General features: G+C 43.8%; 1 protein-coding gene across 12 annotated transcripts in view; it reads right to left on the reverse strand.

Moving 5' to 3' along the window:
• NCOR1 (nuclear receptor corepressor 1) overlaps nt 1-23,013 on the reverse strand; it is a 509,406-nt gene that overhangs the window by 383,492 nt on the left and 102,901 nt on the right. For 10 of the 12 annotated variants that reach the window (XM_033922034.1, XM_033922033.1, XM_033922035.1 and 7 more), the window contains 2 exons: nt 2,201-2,257; nt 1,590-1,663 (listed from right to left, as the gene is read on the reverse strand). In XM_033922034.1, coding sequence (XP_033777925.1) covers nt 1,590-1,663; nt 2,201-2,257 — 131 coding nt within the window. The remainder of the gene's footprint in view (nt 1-1,589; nt 1,664-2,200; nt 2,258-23,013) is intronic. The other 2 variants (XM_033922036.1, XM_033922041.1) reach the window with 2 other exon arrangements.

Here is a 23,013-nt window from a genome sequence, read left to right on the forward strand (position 1 = left end):
GATTAAGGGGTTTTCCCTCCCTCATGGAAATGTTATATCCCCGGGCAGCAGGAGATGCTAATCAAATGTGGAACTACAGGTCCCAGCATGCACTGGGTTATGGAGCTCAGTGTTGAGTCACAGGAGTGGGATTCACAGGAGAGAGTTATTTCTACCCAGGCTGGGTTTATTCTAGAGAGGTCCCCGAGGGAGAAAGAGGAACTCTCAAGTTTTCTCTAGATATAGGCAGGCTTTGGGAAAACAGACTGATGTCTGCAGCAGTTTGGCTGAGGTAAGCTAAATTCATTCTATTTTGTGAGGCAAATAACAAATAAAAATTCTCTTTGTTGGTCAATGGACACAGCCTCCAAATACAAGCTTAGCAAATTGCCTTCAAGGGTTCTTTCCCTTTTGGCGAGCACTTAAGACAAGCTAGAGTTTAGGTGATTCAAAGATGCCTCAATTGCCAGAGGACAGGCCTTGGCAGTCTGGTAGAGGAGGCTTGGGCCGCACGCATCTTCATGAGTTTCGCCGGTATTGGCCTGGCAAGGAGTCTGCTGTTGGGGTTTCCTCATGGGGTCAGTCCTTCCAGCATATGCAGTCCTTTCAGGGTGCTGGTAGAAGCTAGTGCAGAGTTTAGGTGATTCAAAGGTGCCTCAATTGCCAGAGGTCAGGCCTCAGAGGCTTGGGCCGCATGCATCTTCGTGAGTTTCGCCAGTATTGGCCTCGTAGGGAGTCTGCTGCTGGGGTTTACTCATGGGGGTCAGTCCTTCCAGCATTTGCAGTCCTTTCAAGGTGCTCGTAGGGGCGGAAGGGATTCCTCCTCCCTCTCCTCCTACCCAATGATGGTGTTCAGGTCCTTCCCTCGAATCAAGTAGGAGTGCATTTAAAGTAGCTTACCGGAGGTGGACCAAGATTATGACAATCAGTGGGTGCTGGAGGTGATACGAGATGGGTATGCTCTCGAATTCAACTGGTCCTTACCAGATCACTTTCTCTCTTCCCCTTTTCTGACCACTTGGAAGAAGCAGGAATTTCAGAGGTTGGTGGAGCTCAGGGCCATGGTTCCAGTGTCCCCTTCAAGAGATTTGCACTGGGAGGTACTCCATTTATTTTGTGGTGCCCAAGAAAGAGGGGTCATTTTGGCCTATTCTGGATTTGAAGGGTGTGAACCGGGTGCTCCGGGTCCCTTACTTTTGTATGGAGACCCTAAAAGTCAGTGATCTTGGCAGTTCCGCCTGGAAAATTTCTGACTAAAATTTCTGTACTAAAACTGAAATGTGATATATTTTATTTTTTTTTTGCAACTCTATTTGATCAGGAACCAAAGATCTAAGCAGCCATCTTGACCACAGCACTCTTTCATCCACAAACTGCTGTTAATGATTGAAATCCCAATGTGACTCCATTAAAATCAACATCAGGTACCTGATAAAGCATGCACGCAGGGTCTACTGCAGTCTTCCACTGATGTTCTGTTGAAGTCAGTCTCTCATATGGGTGGCCAATAACAGATCTATTTCTGTTATGCTTGGCAAATAGGGTAATATATGAAGGCAACAACTTCAGCATAATTTTTCATAAAATACATAGCTAAAAATAGTACTTACGTTTTGATGTTCTCATGGTACACCTTAGTATCAGAAGGTTGGTTATAAAGTGGCTGCAAAAATAATGTGCGCATCTGTAAGTACAGTAACAAAATTTGATGCATCTCTTTGAAGACCACACTCCCATTAAAAGTAACAATATTTTTCTTAGAAGTACGAGGATTAACAAGACATGGGGATCAAGTTACCTTCTACTGGGATAATTTATGTAATAGCAATTACTTTCTATTATTCCTGATCTTTTCTTAATTATATTTCTTCCTCTAGAATTCTGACCTCCTGCATTCGCAGTGAGTTACTAGATTATTTAAATGTATGTTTGTTTTCTTGGATTTATATTGTTAACTTATTATCCTAGTCAAAGCTTGTGCTTTGATATAATTTGAAAAGCATAAAAAAAGTAATAAATTATGAAAAGACCACCATAATTTATTCCTCCTGAAAAGCCTGCTGGTTTACTAACACACTGTTTAGTTTTTTTTCTAGCATGAGGAGACATATCCCTATGACGAACATGTTCCCATTAAGATCAATACCGTAAGGTCAAACAGTATTGTTTCAGGGTCTGCAGAAAGGAGTTTGCAAAACAAAAGGGAAAATTCCATATTTACCAGTTCAACTTTTGGACCAAGACCTTCAAAAATTTTATGAGCTTCTTCTGCTTTTTTCTGTAAATGGCAGAGATATATTAGTATACTTTGTACCTTTATAAACAAAAGATTAGGTTCTTACCTTTGCTAATCTTCTCTCTTATAAATCCACACTCTATTCTTGGACAAGTGGGTTATATATCCCATCTCGCAGATCTCTTGTAGGAAACCTCATTTACATATTTTTGATCCTCCCCTCTTATCTCAGAACTGCTTTTGTACCAACTGGAAGTCAGAGGGCCGACAGCCATACATGTATAGGACACAGAAAGGGGAGGGGTACAGGGATATTCCAGAAAAACAAGTCTAATTTGCTCATAATATCAACAAACATCAGAACAATCAGAAATTGAAAAACATTGTAAACGAGAAAACAGTGAAAATACTGAGACTCAGCCTGCACTAACAGTGTGGGGCAGTAATCAAGGACTCCCCAGAGCAAAGTGCATAAAATTTTGCGGGTATTATACTTGACAAAGGCTGGTCACAGAATCAGTAGTCCAACTTACCAGTACGAATTAAGGCAGACAACTGGCAAGTCAGCAACCCTTAGGGCAGGTTCCAGGAAGAGTGTGAATTTACAAGAAAGAAGATTAGCAAAGATAAGAACCTAATCTTTCATGCTTATACAACCCCACTCTATTCCTGGACAAGTGGGATGTAAAAGCAGTCTCTCAAATTCAGGGTGGGACCGATGAGCCTGCTGCCAGAACTGAGAATCGAAATGCGAAATCCCTCCTGGCCGCCACATCAATTCTGTAAAACTTCGTAGACTAGGTAGCCACTCCCCAAATATCTGCCAGGGAGACCGCTGAAGATTGTGCCCATGAGGATGCCACTCCTTGCATGGAGAATGCCTTCACTGACACTGAAGAAAACTTACCAGCTCTAATGTAGGCTGATGAAAATGCTTCCTGGCCCCCCCCCCCTCCCGAATCCATCTAGAAATGGAGGCATTCAAAGCTGGCCTGCCATTACAGGCTGACCCAAGTAACACAAACATGAAATCTGACAAACAATATTTATTCTTGACTTCCAAGTACTGCAGTAAGATTCTGCACATATCTACCCTAACATGTGCCTTCAAATCTGAGGGTAAACACACTGGCAACTTCACTTCTTGGTTGATGTGAAAGCAAGATACCACTTTTGGTAAAAAAAAAGGAACTGTGTTGTAAGATAACACTAGAGTCCATAAACCAAAGAAAAGGAACTCTGCCGGACAAGATTCCAAACCAGTACTTTCATAAACTGTCAACAAGAAGATGAATAGTCTGGAAACTGGAAACCCTGTGGGTCGATGCAATGGCCACCAGAGACAGCCTTGATGGTAAGGTCCATCAAAGAAGCCCAGTCCAACTGCTCACAGGGCAGGCATGCCAGCGACCTGAGAACCAGGTTCATATTCAAAGACAGAAATGGTTGACAGAAAGGAGGAGCCATAGCACATCCTTTAAGAACCTGAATCCATCCATAGCCCAGCTATCTGAACTCTCAGATTCGACTAAAAGATTCACCAAATCTTTCTGTAGGAGGGCAAGAATCAGCAGGATCAAGTTCGGGTCTTTGCTCTTTCGAGCACACCAATTGTGAAAATACTGCCAAGCCTTAGCATACAAGGCAACAGTTGGCTTCATCCTGCTGCGTAAGACGGCAGCTATCAATTCTGTCTAGTAGCCTCTGCACACTAAATCTGTGCACACAAGAGCCATGCTGTAGGACCAAAGCAGTCCGGATCCTGCAGGGCTATGGGCCCCTTGTGCAAGAAGACAAAAGTGGCAGGGAAGCTCGAGGCCCTGCTCCAGCTGCAGACAAACGAGATCTGCATAGCACAGGTGCCTCAGCCAATATGGCATCATGAGAATCACCCAACACCAGAGAGTCTTGATTCTCCGCAGAAGACGGCCCATCATAGACACAGAGGAAAGACAAAGAAGACGCTCCTGTGTCCACGGCATCCAATCCTACACTTCCGGGTTTGTGACAGCAACAGAAGAACCAACATCATCAGGTGATCTCATCTATACTTTGGAACGCTCTCTTGAGACAGAAACCATTCCTCTAGATGCAGAGTTTGGCGGCTGAAATAATCCGCTTTCATGTTTTCTACTCCCACTACATGAGCCACAGAGAGCACCTGAAGGTGGTTTTCCTCTCAGCATAAAAGAGGAGTTTAGCCTCCTGCCACAGGGGTGCACTTCTAGTGCCCCCTTGATAATTGACAGACTACCGCCCTTAAAGATTGACAGCCTACTGTCCTGCTGAGATCTCATTTAGGATATTGGTTACAATTTTGGAGGCCGCACCTTCAAAAAGATATAAAAAAGGATGTAGTCAGTCCAGAGAAAGGCTACTAAAATGGTGCATGTCTTCATCATAAGGCGTATGAGGACAGACTTAAAGATCTCAATCTGTATACTTTGGAGGAAAGGCGGGATAGGAAGATATGATAGAGACGTTTAAATACTTATGTGGCATAAATGCACATGAGTAGAGTCTCTTTCATTTGGAAGGAAGTTTTAGAATGAGAGGGTATAGGATGAAGTTAAGAGGTGATAACGGGAGTAATCTAAGAAAATACTTTTTTACAGAAAGGGTGGTAGATGCATGGAACAGTCTCCCGGTAGAGGTGGTGGAGACAAAGACTGTCTGATTTCAAGGAAGCCTGGGATAGACAAGTGGGATCTCTTAAAGAGAAAAAAGATAATGATTACTCGGATGGGCCATTTGGCCTTTATTTGCCATCATGTAAAACTCAAACTGCCCTGTTTTGCAGTGCACCTTCTAAGTGCAAGAGAGCTAGCCGAATTATTTATTTATTTATTTATTTTTATTTATTCAATTTTTCTATACCGTTCTCCCAAGGGAGCTCAGAACGGTTACATTAATTTATTCAGGTATGCAAGCATTTTTCCCTGTCTGTCCTGGTGGGCTCACAATCTCTCTAATGTACACGGAGTAATGGGGGGATTAAGTGACTTGCCCAGGGTCAAAAGAAGCAGCGTGGGTTTTAACCCACAACCTCAGGGTGCTGAGGCTGTAGCTTTAACCACTGCGCCACTCTCCCCACAGCTTACCTACTTTTATCCAAAGCTCTAAGCGACTGATCAACTACTTCTTCTCTGAGGGAGATCAACATCCCTGGCCTATCTCTACAAAGCGGCTTCCCTCCCTCCAGCCATAAAGACCGGCATCAATCATCAAGACTATCCAGGTGAAGCTCCAGAGGGAAACCCACCTGGAGAGGGAGAGAGGATTCAACAACCAAGTTAGACTGCGTTGAGCCTCTGCCAAACCAAGGAGATTCAGATGCAGCAGGAATTTATGCGGGCTCCAACAGAAAATCAGTGTGTCCTGAAACGGGCGCAAGTGAGCCCTCACTCAAGGGACTACATCTATGGTCATGACCATCGACCCCAGAACCTGCAAATATTGTCTGGCTGTCGAGCCCTGAGAGTCCAGAAAGGCACGTATGAACTGGTGAAGATTCTCCTGGCGTGACTCTAGAAGAAACACTCTGTTCATTCCCATGACAAAATGGACACCCAGGTATTCTAGGTCTTGGATCAGTATGAGCAGACTCTTCCAAAAGTTGGACCACCCAGCCTAGTCTCTGCAACAACTGAATGACTTGGCGAACTGCATGGTGTCCTTTGGACTCCAACTGAGCCCTCTTCCAGATATGGATCAACACAGATCCAGAGCCGGCATAAATGCCACAATCACCATCACTTTGGTAAAATTCAGAGGTGCTGTTGCCAGCCAGAAAGGCAAGGCTACAAGTAAAAGTGCCGGTGCTGTGCTTTGGAGAAAAAGGGAATGGGAAGATAGAAACATAGAAACATGGTGGCAGAAAAGGGCTATAGCCCACCAAGTCTGCCCATTCCAAAGTATTCGCTCCCGAATTTACTCCCTTAAAGATCCCACGTGAGCATCCCATTTACTCTTAAAATCCTTCACGCTGCTGGCTTCAACAACCTGCAGTGGGAGTTTGTTCCACTGATCCACCACTCTTTCGGTGAAGAAGTACTTTCTGGAGTCTCCTTGAAACTTCCCTCCTCTGATCTTCAGCGGATGCCCTCTGGTGGTCGAGGGACCCATAAGACAGAAGATATCATCTTCCGACTCAATGCGACCCGTGATGTACTTAAACGTTTCAATCATGTCTCCCCTTTCTCTTCGTTCCTCAAGTGAGTACAGTCGCAACTTCTTTAGTCTTTCTTCATACGTTAGATCCTTTAGCCCCGAGACCATCCTGGGATGAACACAGAAGATTTAGAATCAGAAAATAATATTAAAGATTGAACTAGGCCAGTTACTGGGCAGACTTGTACGGTCTGTGTCTGTGTATGGCCGTTTGGAGGAGGATGGGCAGGGGAGGGCTTCAATGGCTGGGAGGGTGTAGATGGGCTGGAGTAAGTCTTAACAGAGATTTCGGCAGTTGGAACCCAAGCACAGTACCGGGTAAAGCTTTGGATTCTCGCCCAGAAATAGCTAAGAAGAAAAAAAAAAAAAAAAAAAAAATTTTAAATTGAATCAGGTTGGGCAGACTGGATGGACCATTCGGGTCTTTATCTGCCGTCATCTACTATGTTAAGTATAACTATGGTGGCCATTCGCTGAACCGACTCGATCCTCAGCATGTCTTTACGGTAGTGTGGTCTCCAGAATTGAACACAGTACTCCAAGTGAGGCCTCACCATGGATCTGTACAATGGCATAATGACTTCAGGTCTCCTGCTGACAAAACCTCTGCGGATACAACCCATCATTTGTCTTGCCCTGGAGGAAGCCTTCTCCACTTGATTGGCAGCCTTCATGTCATCACTAATAATCACTCCTAGATCACGTTCTTCCTTGGTCCTAACCAAGGTCTCTCCATTTAGTGTATAAGTTCTGCGCGGGTTTCTCTTACCCAGGTGCATTACCTTGCATTTTTTAGCATTAAAGCCCAACTGCCAAGTCGTTGACCATCTTTCCAGCAGTAGTAAGTCCTGTGTCATATTGTCAGGTAATAAGCTGTTGCCTACAATGTTGCAAATTTTGGCGTCATCGGCGAACAGTGATACCTTTCCCCTAAGCCCTTGCGTCATATCTCTTATGAATAAGTTGAATAAAATCGGGCCCAAGACTGAGCCCTGCGGTACTCCACTGAGCACGTCTGACGCTTCTGATGGGGTACCGTTCACCACCACCCTCTGTACTCTACCGCTCAGCCAGTCCCCAACCCATTTAGTTAGAGTGTCTCCCAAGCCCATTGATTTCAGCTTGTTCAATAACCTTCGGTGTGGGACGCTATCAAATGCTTTACTGAAGTCCAAATACACCACGTCCAGTGCCTCCCCGGCATCCAGTTGTCTAGTAACCCAGTCAAAAAAGCTAATAAGATTGGATTGGCAGGATCTACCCTGGGTGAACCCGTGTTGGTGGGAATCACGTAGATTTTCCTCATCTAGGATTGTGTCAAGATTCCGCTTGATCAGTGTTTCCATGACTTTACACACTATAGACGTGAGACTCACTGGCCTGTAGTTTGCTGTCTCTGTCTTGCTGCCCTTTTTGTGGAGTGGGATTACGTTGGCGGTTTTCCAGTCCAAGGGGACTCTTCCTGTGCGTAGGGAAAGATTGAAAAGCACAGATAATGGTTCCGCCAGGACTTCACATAACTCCCTGAGTACCATGGGGTGTAGGTTGTCTGGTCCCATGGCTTTGTTCACTTTGAGTCTTGATAGTTCACTGTAGACGCTATCTGGCGTAAATTCGAAATCCTGAAATGGGTCTTTCTGGTTATCTCCCGTCTGAAGCTGTGGACCGTCTCCCGGTGCCTCACATGTGAAGACTGAACAGAAATATTTGTTTAGTAGTTCTGCCTTGGCAGAATCCGATTCTGCAAAGTTACCATCCGATTGCTTCAGACGTACAATCCCATCTTTGTTTCTTTTCCTGTCACTAATATAGCTAAAGAAAGATTTATCTCCTTTCTTAATGTTCTGTGCTAGATTTTCCTCCATTTGTATTTTGGCCTCTCTGACTGCTTTTTTGACAGCTCTGGATCTGTCTAGATAGTCCTCTTTCGCCTCCTGTTTTCCTAAATGTTTGTAAGCGATATATGCTTCTTTTTTCTTTTTAACTAGGTCTGAAATATCTTTGCTGAACCATTGGGGTTTTTTGTTTCTCCTGCGTTTACTTACTGTTCTTATGTAGCGGGTTGTCGCTTCATGTAGGATGGACTTTAGAGTCGACCACATATCCTCCACATTGTCAGCTTTTACCTGTTTATATAGCTCTTGATGGATAAATTCTCTCATGTGGTTGAAGTCTGTGCCTCTAAAGTTGAGAACCCTCGTTGCTGTGTGTGACTTAGGGAAACCCTTCTCGAGGTTGAGCCATACCATATTATGGTTGCTGGAGGCCAGTGTATCACCTACTGAGACTTCCGAGACGCTATCTCCGTTGGTGAGTACTAGGTCTAGTATTGCCTGGTTCCTGGTGGGCTCCGATACCAATTGCTTGAGAAGTGCACCCTTTATGGAGGTTAAAATTCTTTTGCTGCTACTTGTAGTCGCGGAGAGTGTGTTCCAATCTGTATCAGGCATGTTGAAGTCTCCTAGTATTACTGTGTCTCCGCGCAGTGTGATATTCTCTATGTCCTCTATTAATTCCATGTCTTGGTCTTCCTGTTGCCTGGGGGGTCTGTATATCACTCCAAGGTATAGGCATTTTTCATACCCTCTGGCTAGGTTCACCCAGAGGGATTCCCCGGTGTAACTAACATCTGTGATTCTGATAGTTTTGATGCTCTCCTTAGTGTACAGTGCTACGCCTCCTCCTATTTTACCCTCTCTGTCGCAACGAAGTAAGTTGTAGCCCGGTATAACCATATCCCACCCATGCGAGTCCGTGAACCAGGTTTCAGATATCGCTATTACATCCAGATCGGCATTTATTATTTCAGTCTCCAATTCTAGAAGTTTATTTCCCAGGCTGTGTGCATTTACATACATAGCCTTCCATATCTGTGAAGAGTTTCCCTTATGAGTTTGTGTGTCTCCTAAATTAACATTGACAATTTTCCCTGACTTATTGTGGATGTTATTGGTATCTACCTTAGACTCAGAAGTGTGAGTGTGATTTGCCTCCTCAGGGTGGTTTCTTACTGCTCTGGGATATAAGTATGTACCCTCCCCCAACTTACCTAGTTTAAAGCCCTGTGGAGTAGGCGGGCCAGTCGATGTCCAAATACGTTCTTACCTCTCCTGGTTAGGTGGAGTCCGTCTGGTCCTTGTAGTCCCTGGAGCGTCTCGCTCTGTCAGACCCAGAGAAGCCAGAAATTCCCCCAGCACTATCAAGGCAATCACCAATCTTGCTGTTTCTAGTCTGAATTGAGGAACTTTGAGGGCCACATTGACTGTTTTGAGATTCAGGATCAGTCTCCAATCATCTCAGCCTCTGTTTGCACAACAAAGTATATTGAGTATCTGCCTGAGCCCAAATTGGGCTCTGGAAGACTTCTATGGCCGCTATATCCAGCAATCTCTGGACAGTGGCTATGACTTTGACCTCTTTGTCTGGTCTCCTTGCTAGAAAGTCCAGGAAAAGTTCTGAGGGGGGCCAATAAAACTTGAGCTTGCACCCTTCATGCAGGATATCCAGCACCCAGCGATCTGTGGTGATATTCACCCACTCCTCTAGGAATGGTGAGAGCCCGGTGTCATAACTGTTTCTTGGAGGCAGAAGTAGAGCGGGTGCCTGATGATTGGCTTGGAGCTGAGAGATCTCTGACCCGAGTGTGCTCCGGAGTATTGACAATATCACCAGGAGAAACGAAAAATAGAATGCCCTGGTTCCCTAGAAGACAGAGGCCTGTTATCTGATAAGGACTTAGGGTTGTGGTCCTGCACACTAACCATAAGGTCATCCAGACCCTTCCCAAACAATAATTGCCCCTTAAAGGGCAATTTACTGAAGATAAGGATCACCAGACCACTGTCTGATCCACAATATTCAGCGCACAGAGACAAGAGTAAGCTGATAACTTGCTCACCACCCTGAATAAATAATACAGGGCATTAGCCACATAGTCCACTCCAGAGTACAGGAAAAGATAATCCCTATCCATGATAGTGGCAGGATCATGATGCTGTTTGGTGAGACAGGCCCTGGCAACAAAGGACGCTGCTACAGCAGCTTTCAAACCCGCAACTGCAATATCAAACAACCGCCTTAGCCCAAAGTCAATTCTGTGGTTTTGGCCATCTTTTAACACCACACTGCCTTCACTGGGGAGAGAACTGTGCTGGTGACCCAAGCCACCACGGAATCCTCCTTTGGAGAAATAAACCGTTCACTGAAAGTCTCCACCATTACATAAAGCTTAGACATGGTCTTGGCTACTCTACGAGGACCTTCCGGTACCCTCTAGTGATCTGCGAGCATCTTTGCAATGGCCGGATGGTCAGAAAAGGAGGAAGACTGCGGCCTTGTGCTACTCAGAAGAAGGCACTGCAATGACGAGGAGTAATTATTATCTATTTCTAATTCCTGAAGGGAATCTGAAATTATCCCTAGATGCGTGGAAGGTTTGAAAAGTCTTCACACAGTAGGATTTTCCCCAAGGTCCGGGGCATCTCCCAGATCCGGGTTCGGGACATCTGCAAAAGCATCTAAATCTCTCTCTATGGCATGAGAACACCATCAGGATCAACTAAATCGTCTGCTGGCAGACTGTCCCCTGACTGCGCATTGCTCTTCTGTTGTGGACCAGCGTCCTTGAGGGAAAGGACTCCTGGAACTAACAGGAACACCATGGAAGGCAGATTTGGTGAATTTTCACTGGCTAAATAAGCCTGAAATAGCATATTAAGAAAATCCATTGGAAAAATTTGTCTTTGAGGGGCTGGTGCCCCCTCCAAACCCTGCTTAGAACTCTGAGTTTCTGCAGACTTTTTGTGCTAAATTGCAGCTGCGTTTCACTGGAGACGCACTTGCTCTGCCTTCCGGCCATAGTTTAGACTTTTTAGACAGTCCATGGAAGAACTGAGTGGCAGAACCTCCCAAAGGGGCAGTGGGGACTAAAGCTGAGGCCACCTCCCACCGCCCTCCATGTGCCATGTGGCACGTGAAATATGGATGACCCCAAAAATCGCCATCTACTATAAAGGCAAGAATCCAAAGAATCTAGCCTCAGAATCTTGGTAAAACATGGTGTTTTGAGGCAGATAAAAGCTTTTAAACTGAAATCGGGAAATCCAAGATAGCCACTGCGTCAGCAATTTTACCACCACAAATGGCCCAGGGAAGCCACACAGAAAACAAAAAAGTAGCGATTTTAGGATTTCTGAGATGGGAAAACCCAGTACTAACTCCTGAAACCCTAAAAAAATCAATTTTACAGACCTCCTCAAATCGATCTCTCAGGCTGTCAGCCTGCTACTCACTGTGCCATGCTGTGTTCTGGGAGCTGCAGGAAGAAGCTGAAACAGCTTACAGGGAGATCTCTGCCTCAACAAATCTGGAATATGAAACTGCTTGTTTCTTCTGACTGCTTCCTGGGTCCATGACTTGGCTGGAGACTTCAACCCCCACCAGATCTGTTGCACACACTATGGTGGGAGAGACACAGCTAACCCTGATCCTGGACTTACCGCCATGAAGCTGTACAACCTGCACTCCACTAGCGGATGAACCTGGGGTGAACATAGCTCCCAAGGAAACAGTTCCTGAGCTCTGAAACTGGAAAAGCAAGCTGTCCAAGGAGGTGCTCTGCAAAGCATATACACCTTGGAAGCAGAATCTATCCTATTCAAGTCTGCGATCTCCCACAGCCAGAACTGTCCCCAAAGGGATCCTCTGCAGCACAAAATTCCCTGATAAATTAGTGAAGGTAAGAAAAAAATAAACATGAGCAGAAAAGAACAGTTCCTACTATCACACTTGTAGGAAGACAACTGGAAGTCAGAGGGCAGTCCTGAGGCAAAAGGGGATCAAAAATATGTAAATGAAGCTTCCTACAAGAGATCTCATGAAATAGGATACATAACCCACTTGTCCAGGAATAGATTGGGATGGTACAAGAACCATCTAATGGCATTTTATTCTCAAAATAAACCCTATACAAAAAGGGAAATCGGCTGTACCTTCAATGTGAACTAAAAAAACAAACATATGCAGGAAGTCATATGATTAAGAACAGCGCCACCTCTAGTCTTGTTATTTTCTTTACATCAGGAACAAACTTTGGGTGGAAAACAGGAATCATACAGGATTTTATTTTATTTTTCTAGCCTAAATTTTCTCCTGTTCTTTTACATTTCCAGCTCAAGGGCAGGGATCCTTGCATGATGATCTTTCATTTACCAGAGCCAGCACTTTTAAAAAATGCTAAAATTGTTCTTTTAGAAATATCAAGCTCACTGTTTTTTTTAAATTCTAAATGCAAAAAAACAGATCTTACAAATGAAATACACAATCAAATAAATACTACATAGAGACTACCATAAGAAGGGAGGGGGGGGAAAAAAAAAAAAGACTCCAAGACCTGTTTGGTCTGCCCACTTCCTCCTGCAGATCTCACTCAATTTTCAGATTTACCCTCACTTTCTCTTTAAGCTTCTGTGCTTATCCCATTCTCTTTTGAATTCAGATATGGTTTTGGCATCTACTAGGCATCCAGGCCATAACCTACCATGTGAAACTCTTGGGTCTATCCATTTAAGGGGTGTAGTTATCAACATGGGCTACCGTTGAGACATGTTTTATCATTAACTTGTGTCATTTTAGTAATGGTCTCATTTTATACAAGACCTAGTTAATGATAACCCTAGTTATTAGTAAAATAACAAACCTTAACAATAGCTCACACTGATAAATTCCTCAAGCCTCATGTTAAGACTTGCTTTTTTATCATCTTTTTCAGTGGAAAAGAATGGTGCAAAACAGGACTTAACACAAGACTTTTAAACTGGCTAAACACAAAGAAATATTTCATTATCACATCTAAGTTTCTCTTCAAGGATTTCATGGTGCAGTCCTGGCACCATTCTGGCAGGTCTCCTTTGTAAGGTCTCTATTCTGTATAAAGCACAGTTATTTACTGGGGACAGCAGGCAGATATTCTCACATATGGACGATGTCATAAATAGAGTCCAGTATGGACAGTTTGACAAGTGAACTGTCACTTTAAATTGAAAAACTTTACGACTGCCTGCACAGCCCGCCCACAGAGGCACGAGATACGTCAGTTCCGTAAGAAAGCTAAGAAGCCAACCAGGGGAGGTGGGTGGGATGCGAGAATATCTGCCTGCTATCCCTGGATAACACCTGTTATGGTAAGTAACTGTGCTTTATCCTAGGACAAGCAGGAAGCATATTCTCACATATGGGACTCCCTAGCTTACTGTAACGGGATGGAGAGACAGCTGGACAGATAAGAGAATAAAAATTATAATATTGCTTGGCCAAAGTAACCATCGCGTCTGGAAAGAATTCTAGAAACGAGAGAGAGAGAGATGAACGTGTGAACTGAGGACCAAGTAGCTGTTTTGCAGATTTCAGCAATGGAAGTGGAACACAAGAAAGCAACTAAAGCTGCATAGCTCGGAGCCCGTGTGCTGTTATAAGATCTCCAAGCTGCAGCCCGTCCTGAGCATAGCAAAAAGAAATACAGGCCTCAAGCCATGTGGAAATAGTTATTCTGGTGGCAGACTAGCTCATCTTGTTAGAATGCAAATGAGACCTTGCTAAGTAATAGGCTAAGGCTCGTTTACAGTATAAGGCAGTGGTTCCCAAACCTGTCCTGGGGGACCCCCAGCCAGTCAGGTTTTCAAGATATCCCTAATGAATATGCATGAGAGAGATTTGCATATAATGGAAGTGACAGGTATGCAAATCTCTCTCATGCATATTCATTAGGGATATCTTGAAAACCTGACTGGCTGGGGGTCCCCCATGACAGGTTTGGGAACCATTGGTATGAAGAGCTGTCTTGGCAGAATGAGAAACAAATTTCAGAAAGAAAACTGGTGACACGATGAATAGATGGAAATGAAAATCCAGACTACCTTTGGAAGAATGCGGAGAAACAACTTATCATGGTAAAAAAACAAAAAAGATGTGTCTGATACTAAGGTGTGAAACTCACACAGAGGTAAGTCAAAAGTGGTAGAGATTTTAAAAACTGCACTTCCTAACAGAGGAAGTTAAGAAGAACATAGGCAATAGGTTGAAATGGAGGCTGTAGCAGACTGGAGAGAACCACAGTAAGATTCCAAACCAGAAGAGGTTTGAGAAATGGTCCGATGTTGACAAGTACTTTCATAAACTGTCAACAAGAAGATGAATAGTCAGAACTTTAACAGTAAAATAAACATGGAAACAATGAAAACCGTAACGTGAAGTCTGATCGAAGTGATTTAAAAAAAATAGGCTGATGTCAAACCAAAAATTCATACATCTACATTCAAATTGAATTTAATTGATGAATTAGGATCTCAAGCGCTCGCAGTTACAAGCTAAAAGAACTTAATCCTGGCTTGTAACTAATTAGTGAGCTATCATCGATCTTTACAACTTATTTATTCAATTTAAAATGTATGGAAAAAATCTTTTATTTTTCCTTTTATCAATGATTTTTTCTATATTTTTCCTTATTTCAAATTTATAATATAAAGATGGTGATACTTAGCTCGGGTGTATGTTGTCATACCCGGCTCTCGGACCACAACTACGACGGAAAATCGATATTTTATATGGTAGTTAGTAATTTTGACAGTGTTAATTAGTATTAACCACTCTGGTCCTGATGAAGCTCTCTTATTGTAAATGAGAGCGAAACGGAGATCTTTACATTAATCATATTAATATACAATAGACAGTCCCTGCTCCGAAGAGCTGTCAGATACCTATACAGTAGGTATAGGTATCTGACAGCAGGGAGTTAAAAGTTGAAAGCAATTTCAAAAAAGTGGGCCTTTAGCTTGGATTTGAACACTGCCAGGGATGGAGCACAACTAATTGATTCAGGCAGCCTGTTCCAGGCATATGGTGCCGCAAGAAAGAAGGGACAGAGTTGGAGTTGGCAGTGGAAGAGAAGGGTACAGATAAGATGGGATTGCCTGATGAGTGGAGATTATGGGGTGGGGGAGAATAGTGGGAGATAAGTGAGGAGCGCTATAGGGGGGCTTCAGAGCGAATGCACTTGTATGTCAGCAAGAGGAGTTTAAACTGTATTCGGAAATGGACGGGGAGCCAATGAAGTGACTTGAGGAGAGGGGTAATATGAGAATAGCGGCTCTCATGGAATACGAGTCATGCAGCAGAATTTTGAATGGTTGAAGAGCTGAGAGACGGGTGCGAAGGAGGCCCGAGAGAAGTACATTGCAGTAGTCTAAGCGCAAGGTGATGAGAGCGTGGACAAGGGTTTTGGTAGTGTGTTCAGAGAAAACAGGACAGATTTTGGTAATATTATAGAGGAGGAAGAGCCAGGATTTGGTGATTTGTTGAATCTGAGCAGAGAAGAGTGGACAAAGTCATCCCCCACTGAAGAGAGTAGCACAGCGATGAAAGTGGTTGTGAAAAAGGATTAAACACTGGAGACCATGTAGATGTCAGAGGCTACTGGGCAGTTCAAAATGAAGTCTTGTGTAATATGGACTGAAGACGCCATGTGATCCAAGAGTGCCATCAGTTGTCTAGCTAAGATAGACAGAAGATGAAAGACTTGAGTGGAAAGTTGAAATAGGTAGTCCTGTCATTGCTAAAGTAGGAAGACCCCGAGTATAATTGTATCAAGCAGAGCTGTTATGAATTGCAGTGGTTAAGAAGATTAAAGCTGAGATATCAAAAAGCTAACTATAACCTTAAATGTCTGAAAACATCCCCGAGAAGAGGCATCCTATAATAGCCAATCATCAAGTTAGGGAAAAAATGGCTTGGCATCAAAGTTGCTGCCATCAGAACACAGTTCTTGATGAAGCCTCCCGGAAGTGGTCAGGCTAAAGAGCAGAACTGTGTATTAAAATTATTGGTGGTTCATCTGCCAATGCAGTTGTAGGTCCCAAAGATCAGGTGAACGAAGACCGAACATTTAGTACCTCTGATGCTAACAGACAGGTTGAGCAAGAGCAGAGAGAAATCTATTATATTCATCAAGAGGCAAATTAAAAAAGGGGCTGAGCATATTAAAAGGAGGTGCCTTGCAAATTTTTTGAGGCTGCTGCTAGATTTTCTAGTTTTGCAGCAACAGCCCAGTCTTGCCTGTGACTCAAATAGAAAGGAAACTTATATGTTATTCAAAGTATTCCAACTCCTTCCATGTTGAAATTTAACGTGGCCACCTCGATGGTAAAAAGAAGAGAAAGATTCCCCACAACTAGATGTCTCAGAGCTCACAACATAGCAGATGCTATAGATGAGCAGCTGAGGTTGACCTTAATATGGAATTCCAGTCTATGAATTTGATACTATAGAAGGTATTCCAGATAAATATACTGGTTACAGACAGATGATTTCCTCATGAGTTGCTTTAGAGAAAAATAAATCCTGTTTGACAGTATAAATTTTGATAATGGTGACGAAGCTGTTAAGGTACTAGGGGTTGTGTAGATTTGAACCCACAACCGATGGAAGATAGAAGCAGTGCCTTTAACCACTGAGCCATAGGTGCATCCTTGCAGGAATGTATGTGGATCCCTAGACCGCAGACAGGAATCTGCCCGTACCAAGAGTTTAGTGCTCATGGGGAAAACCTAATATGTAAAAGCGTGCCCCAATTGTAAAAAGAATTGAAGTGCAGTTCCAAACATGTAGGAACTCATCATCAAGAGAGTCAGTAAGAGCTTTAAACTTAAAGCAGAATTATACTGAGCTTGTCATACACCCAGGAAATTGAAGAACATCTATTGAAGAACATCTGGTCCCAGGAAGCAATTCCTTGTAAAGATAGTTCTAAAGGAATGCTGGAAGATTCAGGCATAGGTAAAGCCAAAGCAAAGCCTGAATGAAAGTGAAAAAGTCCAGTCTTTAAGTAAAAATAGGATAATGAGGATCGATGTGGAGAAGCTCTGATGGATGGCTAACACCGGTACTCAGAAGTCTCGTAGTGGAAATCACAGCGGCCTGGTACCAAGTGAATGTATGCTAGCCTCAGCATGTTGTACCAAATTTCCTTCTGTAGGACTCATGTAGGCTTGTCCTGAAAACATGTACTGGTATCAGTAAGTGAATATTCAGTACCATCGGCGCAGAAGGATGTCTCGATACACATAGAAAGCTAAAGAAACAGTAGTCTTGTTGAGTGGTCTGCATCAAATAACTGGATGCTGAAGTATGCACCGATACTAATGGCTGCGAAGGCGGTACACTTGGTGCAGCAGGTTGACTCGGAGAAGATGACTTCAATAAGAATGTCCTACGATGCAGATGTTGATGTCGATGCTTTCGAAGTCAAAGGCTGCGAAGATCTGGCACCATCCATGCTTGTGCTGAAGAACTATTCTTGACAGAAAAAAAGGGCGCAGAAGAAATTATTTTAAAGAAGTAAATTAAAGAGGTGTTATAGAAGAAAGCCGCCAACCTTAGAAAAAGGCCAGAAACAGAAAAGTTCTCTCTTTTTTATGAGAAAACCCGTTAAAAATAAAAACAAATTACTAAACTTGAAAGAAAAACATAATATAGAAAATAAAAGATGTGAAGCGGGAAGGCAACAAAAACTGAACAGAGTTCAGTGAAAACAAACTTCTTCCCTCCATGGAAAACGAAGAACTGATGTATCTCACACCTCTGCAGGCAAGAAGGCACTCACACACGCCCAGGGCGGGCAGTCGCAAAGTTTTTCAACTTAAAGTGACAGTTCACGTGTCAAACTGTCCGTACCGGGCTCCGTGGATGACGTCACCCTTATGAGAGAATATGCTGCCTGCTTGTCCTAACGTTATATAAAAAGCACAGTATTATAAAAATAAACCATGCTACAAATTATTTTAATATTCTGATATGCACATGAATATCATGCAAGCATGAACAGTCAAATGCTGTTGTATATAAATATAGTACAGCCTGGGACAACACTGAGAATTATATATACTTTCAAAACAAAACATATCCTTGGAAAGAATGTCATTTCCAAAACAGAACTGCTATATGTCAACATGCTGGTATAGAAGTAGAAAGTCAAGGGTTCTTCTAACTAACAGCTGTGTTAATATAATTGCTAGCCTGGGGGAATGTTTTACTATCACCCTAGAGGAAAGAAAACACAACTGGTCTGTTTCATCGCCAAATCACAGGGCTGAATTTTATGTCTCTCATTTAAGCCAAGTTTTTCCCAGTACAGTTAAAGTTTGCTATCAAACTCCCTTCCTCTAACCAGAGAAGCTGGACAAGACAAGGCCTATTGCACAACTGGATAAAAGGATCCAAACAAACCATTTACACATGGAACTTGTGCAATTGGCAATATACAGCACTATAATTTACCCATATCAAACTGCTCAGATAAACCTTTCAACCCTGAAAACTGACTAATCTTAGAAACATTCTGATCATAAAAAGTTATATCAGATCAATTAGACTTCTGTAATAAAACTGTTAAATAATCAGCGTTAGTGTGGAAGAGAAAAAGTCTTTAAAAATCCTACTTTCTTATCTACTTCTACTTAATTATCCCCCTTTTATCAAGCTGCGCTAGAGGTTTTTAGCATGGGCCAGCGAGTTAAGTGCTCTGAAAACTCATAGGAATTCTATGAGCGTCAGAGCGTTTACCACGCTGGTTTGCGCTAAAAACCTCTAGCGCAACTTGATAAAAGGGGCCCCAAACGCAAAGAGCAGGAAAAAAATTTGTGCTAATATGAAATTAAAAAAAAAAAAAATCCAGAAGCACTAAATTGGAAGTAACCTTTACCTTTGTTTTAATGCATAACTTCAAAAGTAATCTATGTTAATTTTAACATCAGTATTAACCTTATATTTTACTTTCTAACTCCATTTTAACTATGAAGGCTCTCTGTTCAGGCATTCAGCACAGAGAAACTCTTGACCAGAATCACCCCAAACCTCCAGCACTCCTCACAGACTAAGGGGAAATTAAGTTCTTACCTGCTAATTTTCTTTTAGGCCCTCCAGAGAAACAAAAACAGATGGGTTTACGCTCCTTCTCCAGCAGGTGGAGACAGACATTGACTTTTGGCCGTAGTATAAATGGACTGACTGTCCCATCTACAATCAGTCTGATGAATATCCAAGCAGCAACCAACTAAGAACTGTGAACTATAAACACTAACGTCACTCCCAGAAGGAGAATATCAAGTAATTGTCCATATTGATTAGAATAAGAACCTTCAAAACCTTCAAAACCGTCTCCACAGCTTGCTAGCTAAGCCAGACGAACCAAACGCCACTGCTCTTATTGAACTCCCCAGCAACCCCAACAAAAAGATACCACAGGAAAAAAAAGTACTCTTTGCAAAAAGACACTGAATAAAAACGACAGGGCTGGATGGGCTAAAAGAAAAAAAATTAACAGGTAAGAACCTAATTTTTCCTTCTTTAGCGTCCCTCCAGACTAGCACAGAAACAGATGGGATATATCAAAGCAGTACCCATCAAGGGTGGGATCCCCAAAGGACCGCCACATGGTAGCCTCGCAAAAAAGGAATGGAGAAGATCAAACCGCAGCTTTACAGATATTCACAAGAGGCACAAGAGAAGACTCTGCCCAAGAAGCTGCTTGCCCCTGAGTGGAACGAACTTTGAGAAAATCCGGAACAGGCTTCTTTTGAAGAAGGTAGGCCAAAGCGACAGCCTCCTTGATCCAGCGCACAATTGTAGCCTTGGAAGCATCGTTCCTCTTACAAGGATCCACTAAGAGGGACGATGCTTCCAAGGCTCCAATTGTGCGCTGGATCCAACTGATGGAACTCCTGAGTCTGCTGAACATAAGTGCAAAGGACTCTACAGACATCCAGTTTGCACAATTGTCTCTGCTCCAAAGATCCTTCTCGACTACCTAAGACCAGAAGGACCAAGGACTGATTGATATGAAAAGGCAAGATCACCTTCAGCAGAAACAAGGGAATCGGCCGTAGCACGACCCGCTCCCTGAAAAACTCCAGGAAGGCTTGCGGATCAGAAACACGCCTCGCTGACATAATGACCACCAGGAACACCGCCTTGGGAGTAAGATCCTTCAATGTGCAGGAACCAAGAGAACCAGATTGAGATCCCAGGCCGGAACTGAAGGACAAACTGGAGGCCGGAGCAATTCCGCCGCTCTCAAGAACTGAATCACATCCGAAGAGGCTAAATGCCAACCATACAACAGACCATGAAAAGAAGGCAAAACTACAATCTGAACCCTGGAGGAGGACCAGGCAAGGCCCCAGTCCAGGCTGTCTTGCAAGAACTCCAAGATGTGATGCAAAGAGGCGCAAAGGGGAACCATGCCAGGTGTGGAATACTACACCTCAAAGAGACACCAAACTCGTACATAAACCCAAGAGGTTGAGAGTCTCCGAGAACTTAAGAGGGTGGAGATCAACCTATTTAAATAACCTTTCTTACTTAGGCGTTCCCTTTCAAGAGCCGTAAGACAAAAGGGACCCAGATCAAACATTGGAATGGGACTCTGAGTCAGAAAGTCTGATACCCACCGGATCAAAACCCCACCATATTTCAACGATGTACACACCTGCAAAGCAAAAGCTATTTTACCTCTATGTTAGGATATGTCCATACGGAAAATGCTACAAATTTAAAATATCCTATTGTCCACTAATTTTGTAGTTTCAAGTCTGTATGTTTTGACTAATCTGTAAAAGGTGTAATTTAAACCCTCATGTCCTGCTCATACTGTGAATGTACTCTTGTGACCCGTTCTGGGCTCCTTTGGGAGAAATAAATAAATGGGGCAGCGGAAGAGGATCTGCCATGAGAAGACGAACCAGATCTGCATACCATGAGTGCCTGGCCAAGACTGTACCAGAGCATCCAGACTCTTGGCTTGGTAATCCCTGCGGCGACTGAAGAACCTCAGTGCTTTTGCATTGACACTCATAGCCATGAGGTCGACTGGCCGGCCCCAGGCCTGAACAATGAACTCAAAGACTTCCAGGCCAAGACATCACTCTCCGGGATCCAGTACACTACCGAAAAGATGTGCTGAGAGTGGAGTCGGTGCAGCGAATGGCCACCAGGATGGTCTCGGGGCTCAAGGATCTATCGTACGAGGAAAGGCTGAAAAATTTGCAGCTGTACTCACTTGAGGAACGTAGGGAGAGAGGAGACATGATCAAGATGTTTAAGTATATTACCGGCTGTATCGAGATGGAAGAAGAGATTCTCTTTCTCAAAGGACCCTCAGCCACAAGAGGGCATCCGCTCAAACTCAGGAGCGGGAAATTTCATGGCGACACCAGGAAATATTTCTTCACCGAGAGAATGGTTGATCCTTGGAACGAGCTCCCAGTGCAGGTGATTGAGGCAAACAGCGTGCAAGAATTTAAGAGCAAATGGGATGTCCATGTGGGATCCCTTAGAGGGTTAAGCCAAGGGAACCTGTCACCAGGAGTGGGATCCCTAGGATAGTAGACTTGGGGGTGGGTCAGTAGAGTGGGCAGACCTGATGAGCTATGGCCCTTATCTGCCGTCATCTTCTATGTTTCTATGTTTTAAGAAGTCCACCTGGACGTTGTTTACTCCCACGATATGGGAAGCCAAGATGTCCAGAAAATGAGCCTCTGCCTACTCCATGAGAAGAGATGTCTCCTGCGCTACCAGATGACTCTTAGTCTCCCCCCCTTCTCCTCCCCCAATGACTGATGTAAGCCAGCACTGTGGCATTGTCCGAGAGAACCCAAACCGACTTGCCCTTCAGCAACGACTGGAAAGCAAGTAATGCCAACCGAATGGCTCTGGTCTCCAGAACATTGATCAACCAGGATGCTTCCTTCGGAGACCAGCTGCCCTGAGTCGAGCAAATGATACATTGAGCTCCTCCAACTGAGGAGACTGGTATTCTTAAGAAGCACTGTCCACTGGGGCTGATCCAAACTCACCCCTTGAACCAGATTGGAAGACTGCAGCCACCTGTACAAGCTGTGATGAACTAACCCCTAAAGAGGAACCGGAGAGCCCAGAGCTTGAAACTGTGGAGACCACCACTGAAAGAGAGCATACTGAAGGGGATGCATGTGAGCCCAAGTCCACCTGACTACTTCCAAGGAGGCCACCATCGATCCCAAATCCTGCAGAAAATCTTGCGCCCTAGGGCAACAACAATCCATCAGGAAGCGAATCTGTGACTGAAATTTCAGCATCCGGGCCACAGGAAGAAAGACTCTCCCCAAGCTGGTGTCGAAGAGAACTCCAAGATACTCCAAGCACTGAGACAGAGTCAACTGACTTTTGGATAAGTTGACCAACTAGCCCAGTGACTGCAGGAACTCCACAACCTGAGTCATGACCCAGGAGCTCTCATGAAAGGACTTCGCTTGAATCAACCAGTCATCCAGATAGGGATGAACCAGAATGCCCTCCTTGCTTAAGGCCGCCACCATAATTTTGGTGAAAGTCCACAGAGCCTTGGCCAGACCAAAAGGAAGCGCACAAAACTGATAGTGCTTTCCCAAATCGCAAAGCGAAGGAAATGCTGATGGAAGGCCCAAATTGGAACATGCAGGTAGACCTCCTCCGTCTGATCGAGAGAAGTCAAAAACTCCCCAGGCCAAAAGGCCAGAATGATGGATTTCAGAGTTTCCATGCAAAAAGACGGAACCCGAAGC

This window comes from Geotrypetes seraphini, chromosome 15 (assembly GCF_902459505.1).
Source record: "Geotrypetes seraphini chromosome 15, aGeoSer1.1, whole genome shotgun sequence".
In the NCBI taxonomy this organism is placed as follows: Eukaryota; Metazoa; Chordata; class Amphibia; order Gymnophiona; family Dermophiidae; genus Geotrypetes; species Geotrypetes seraphini.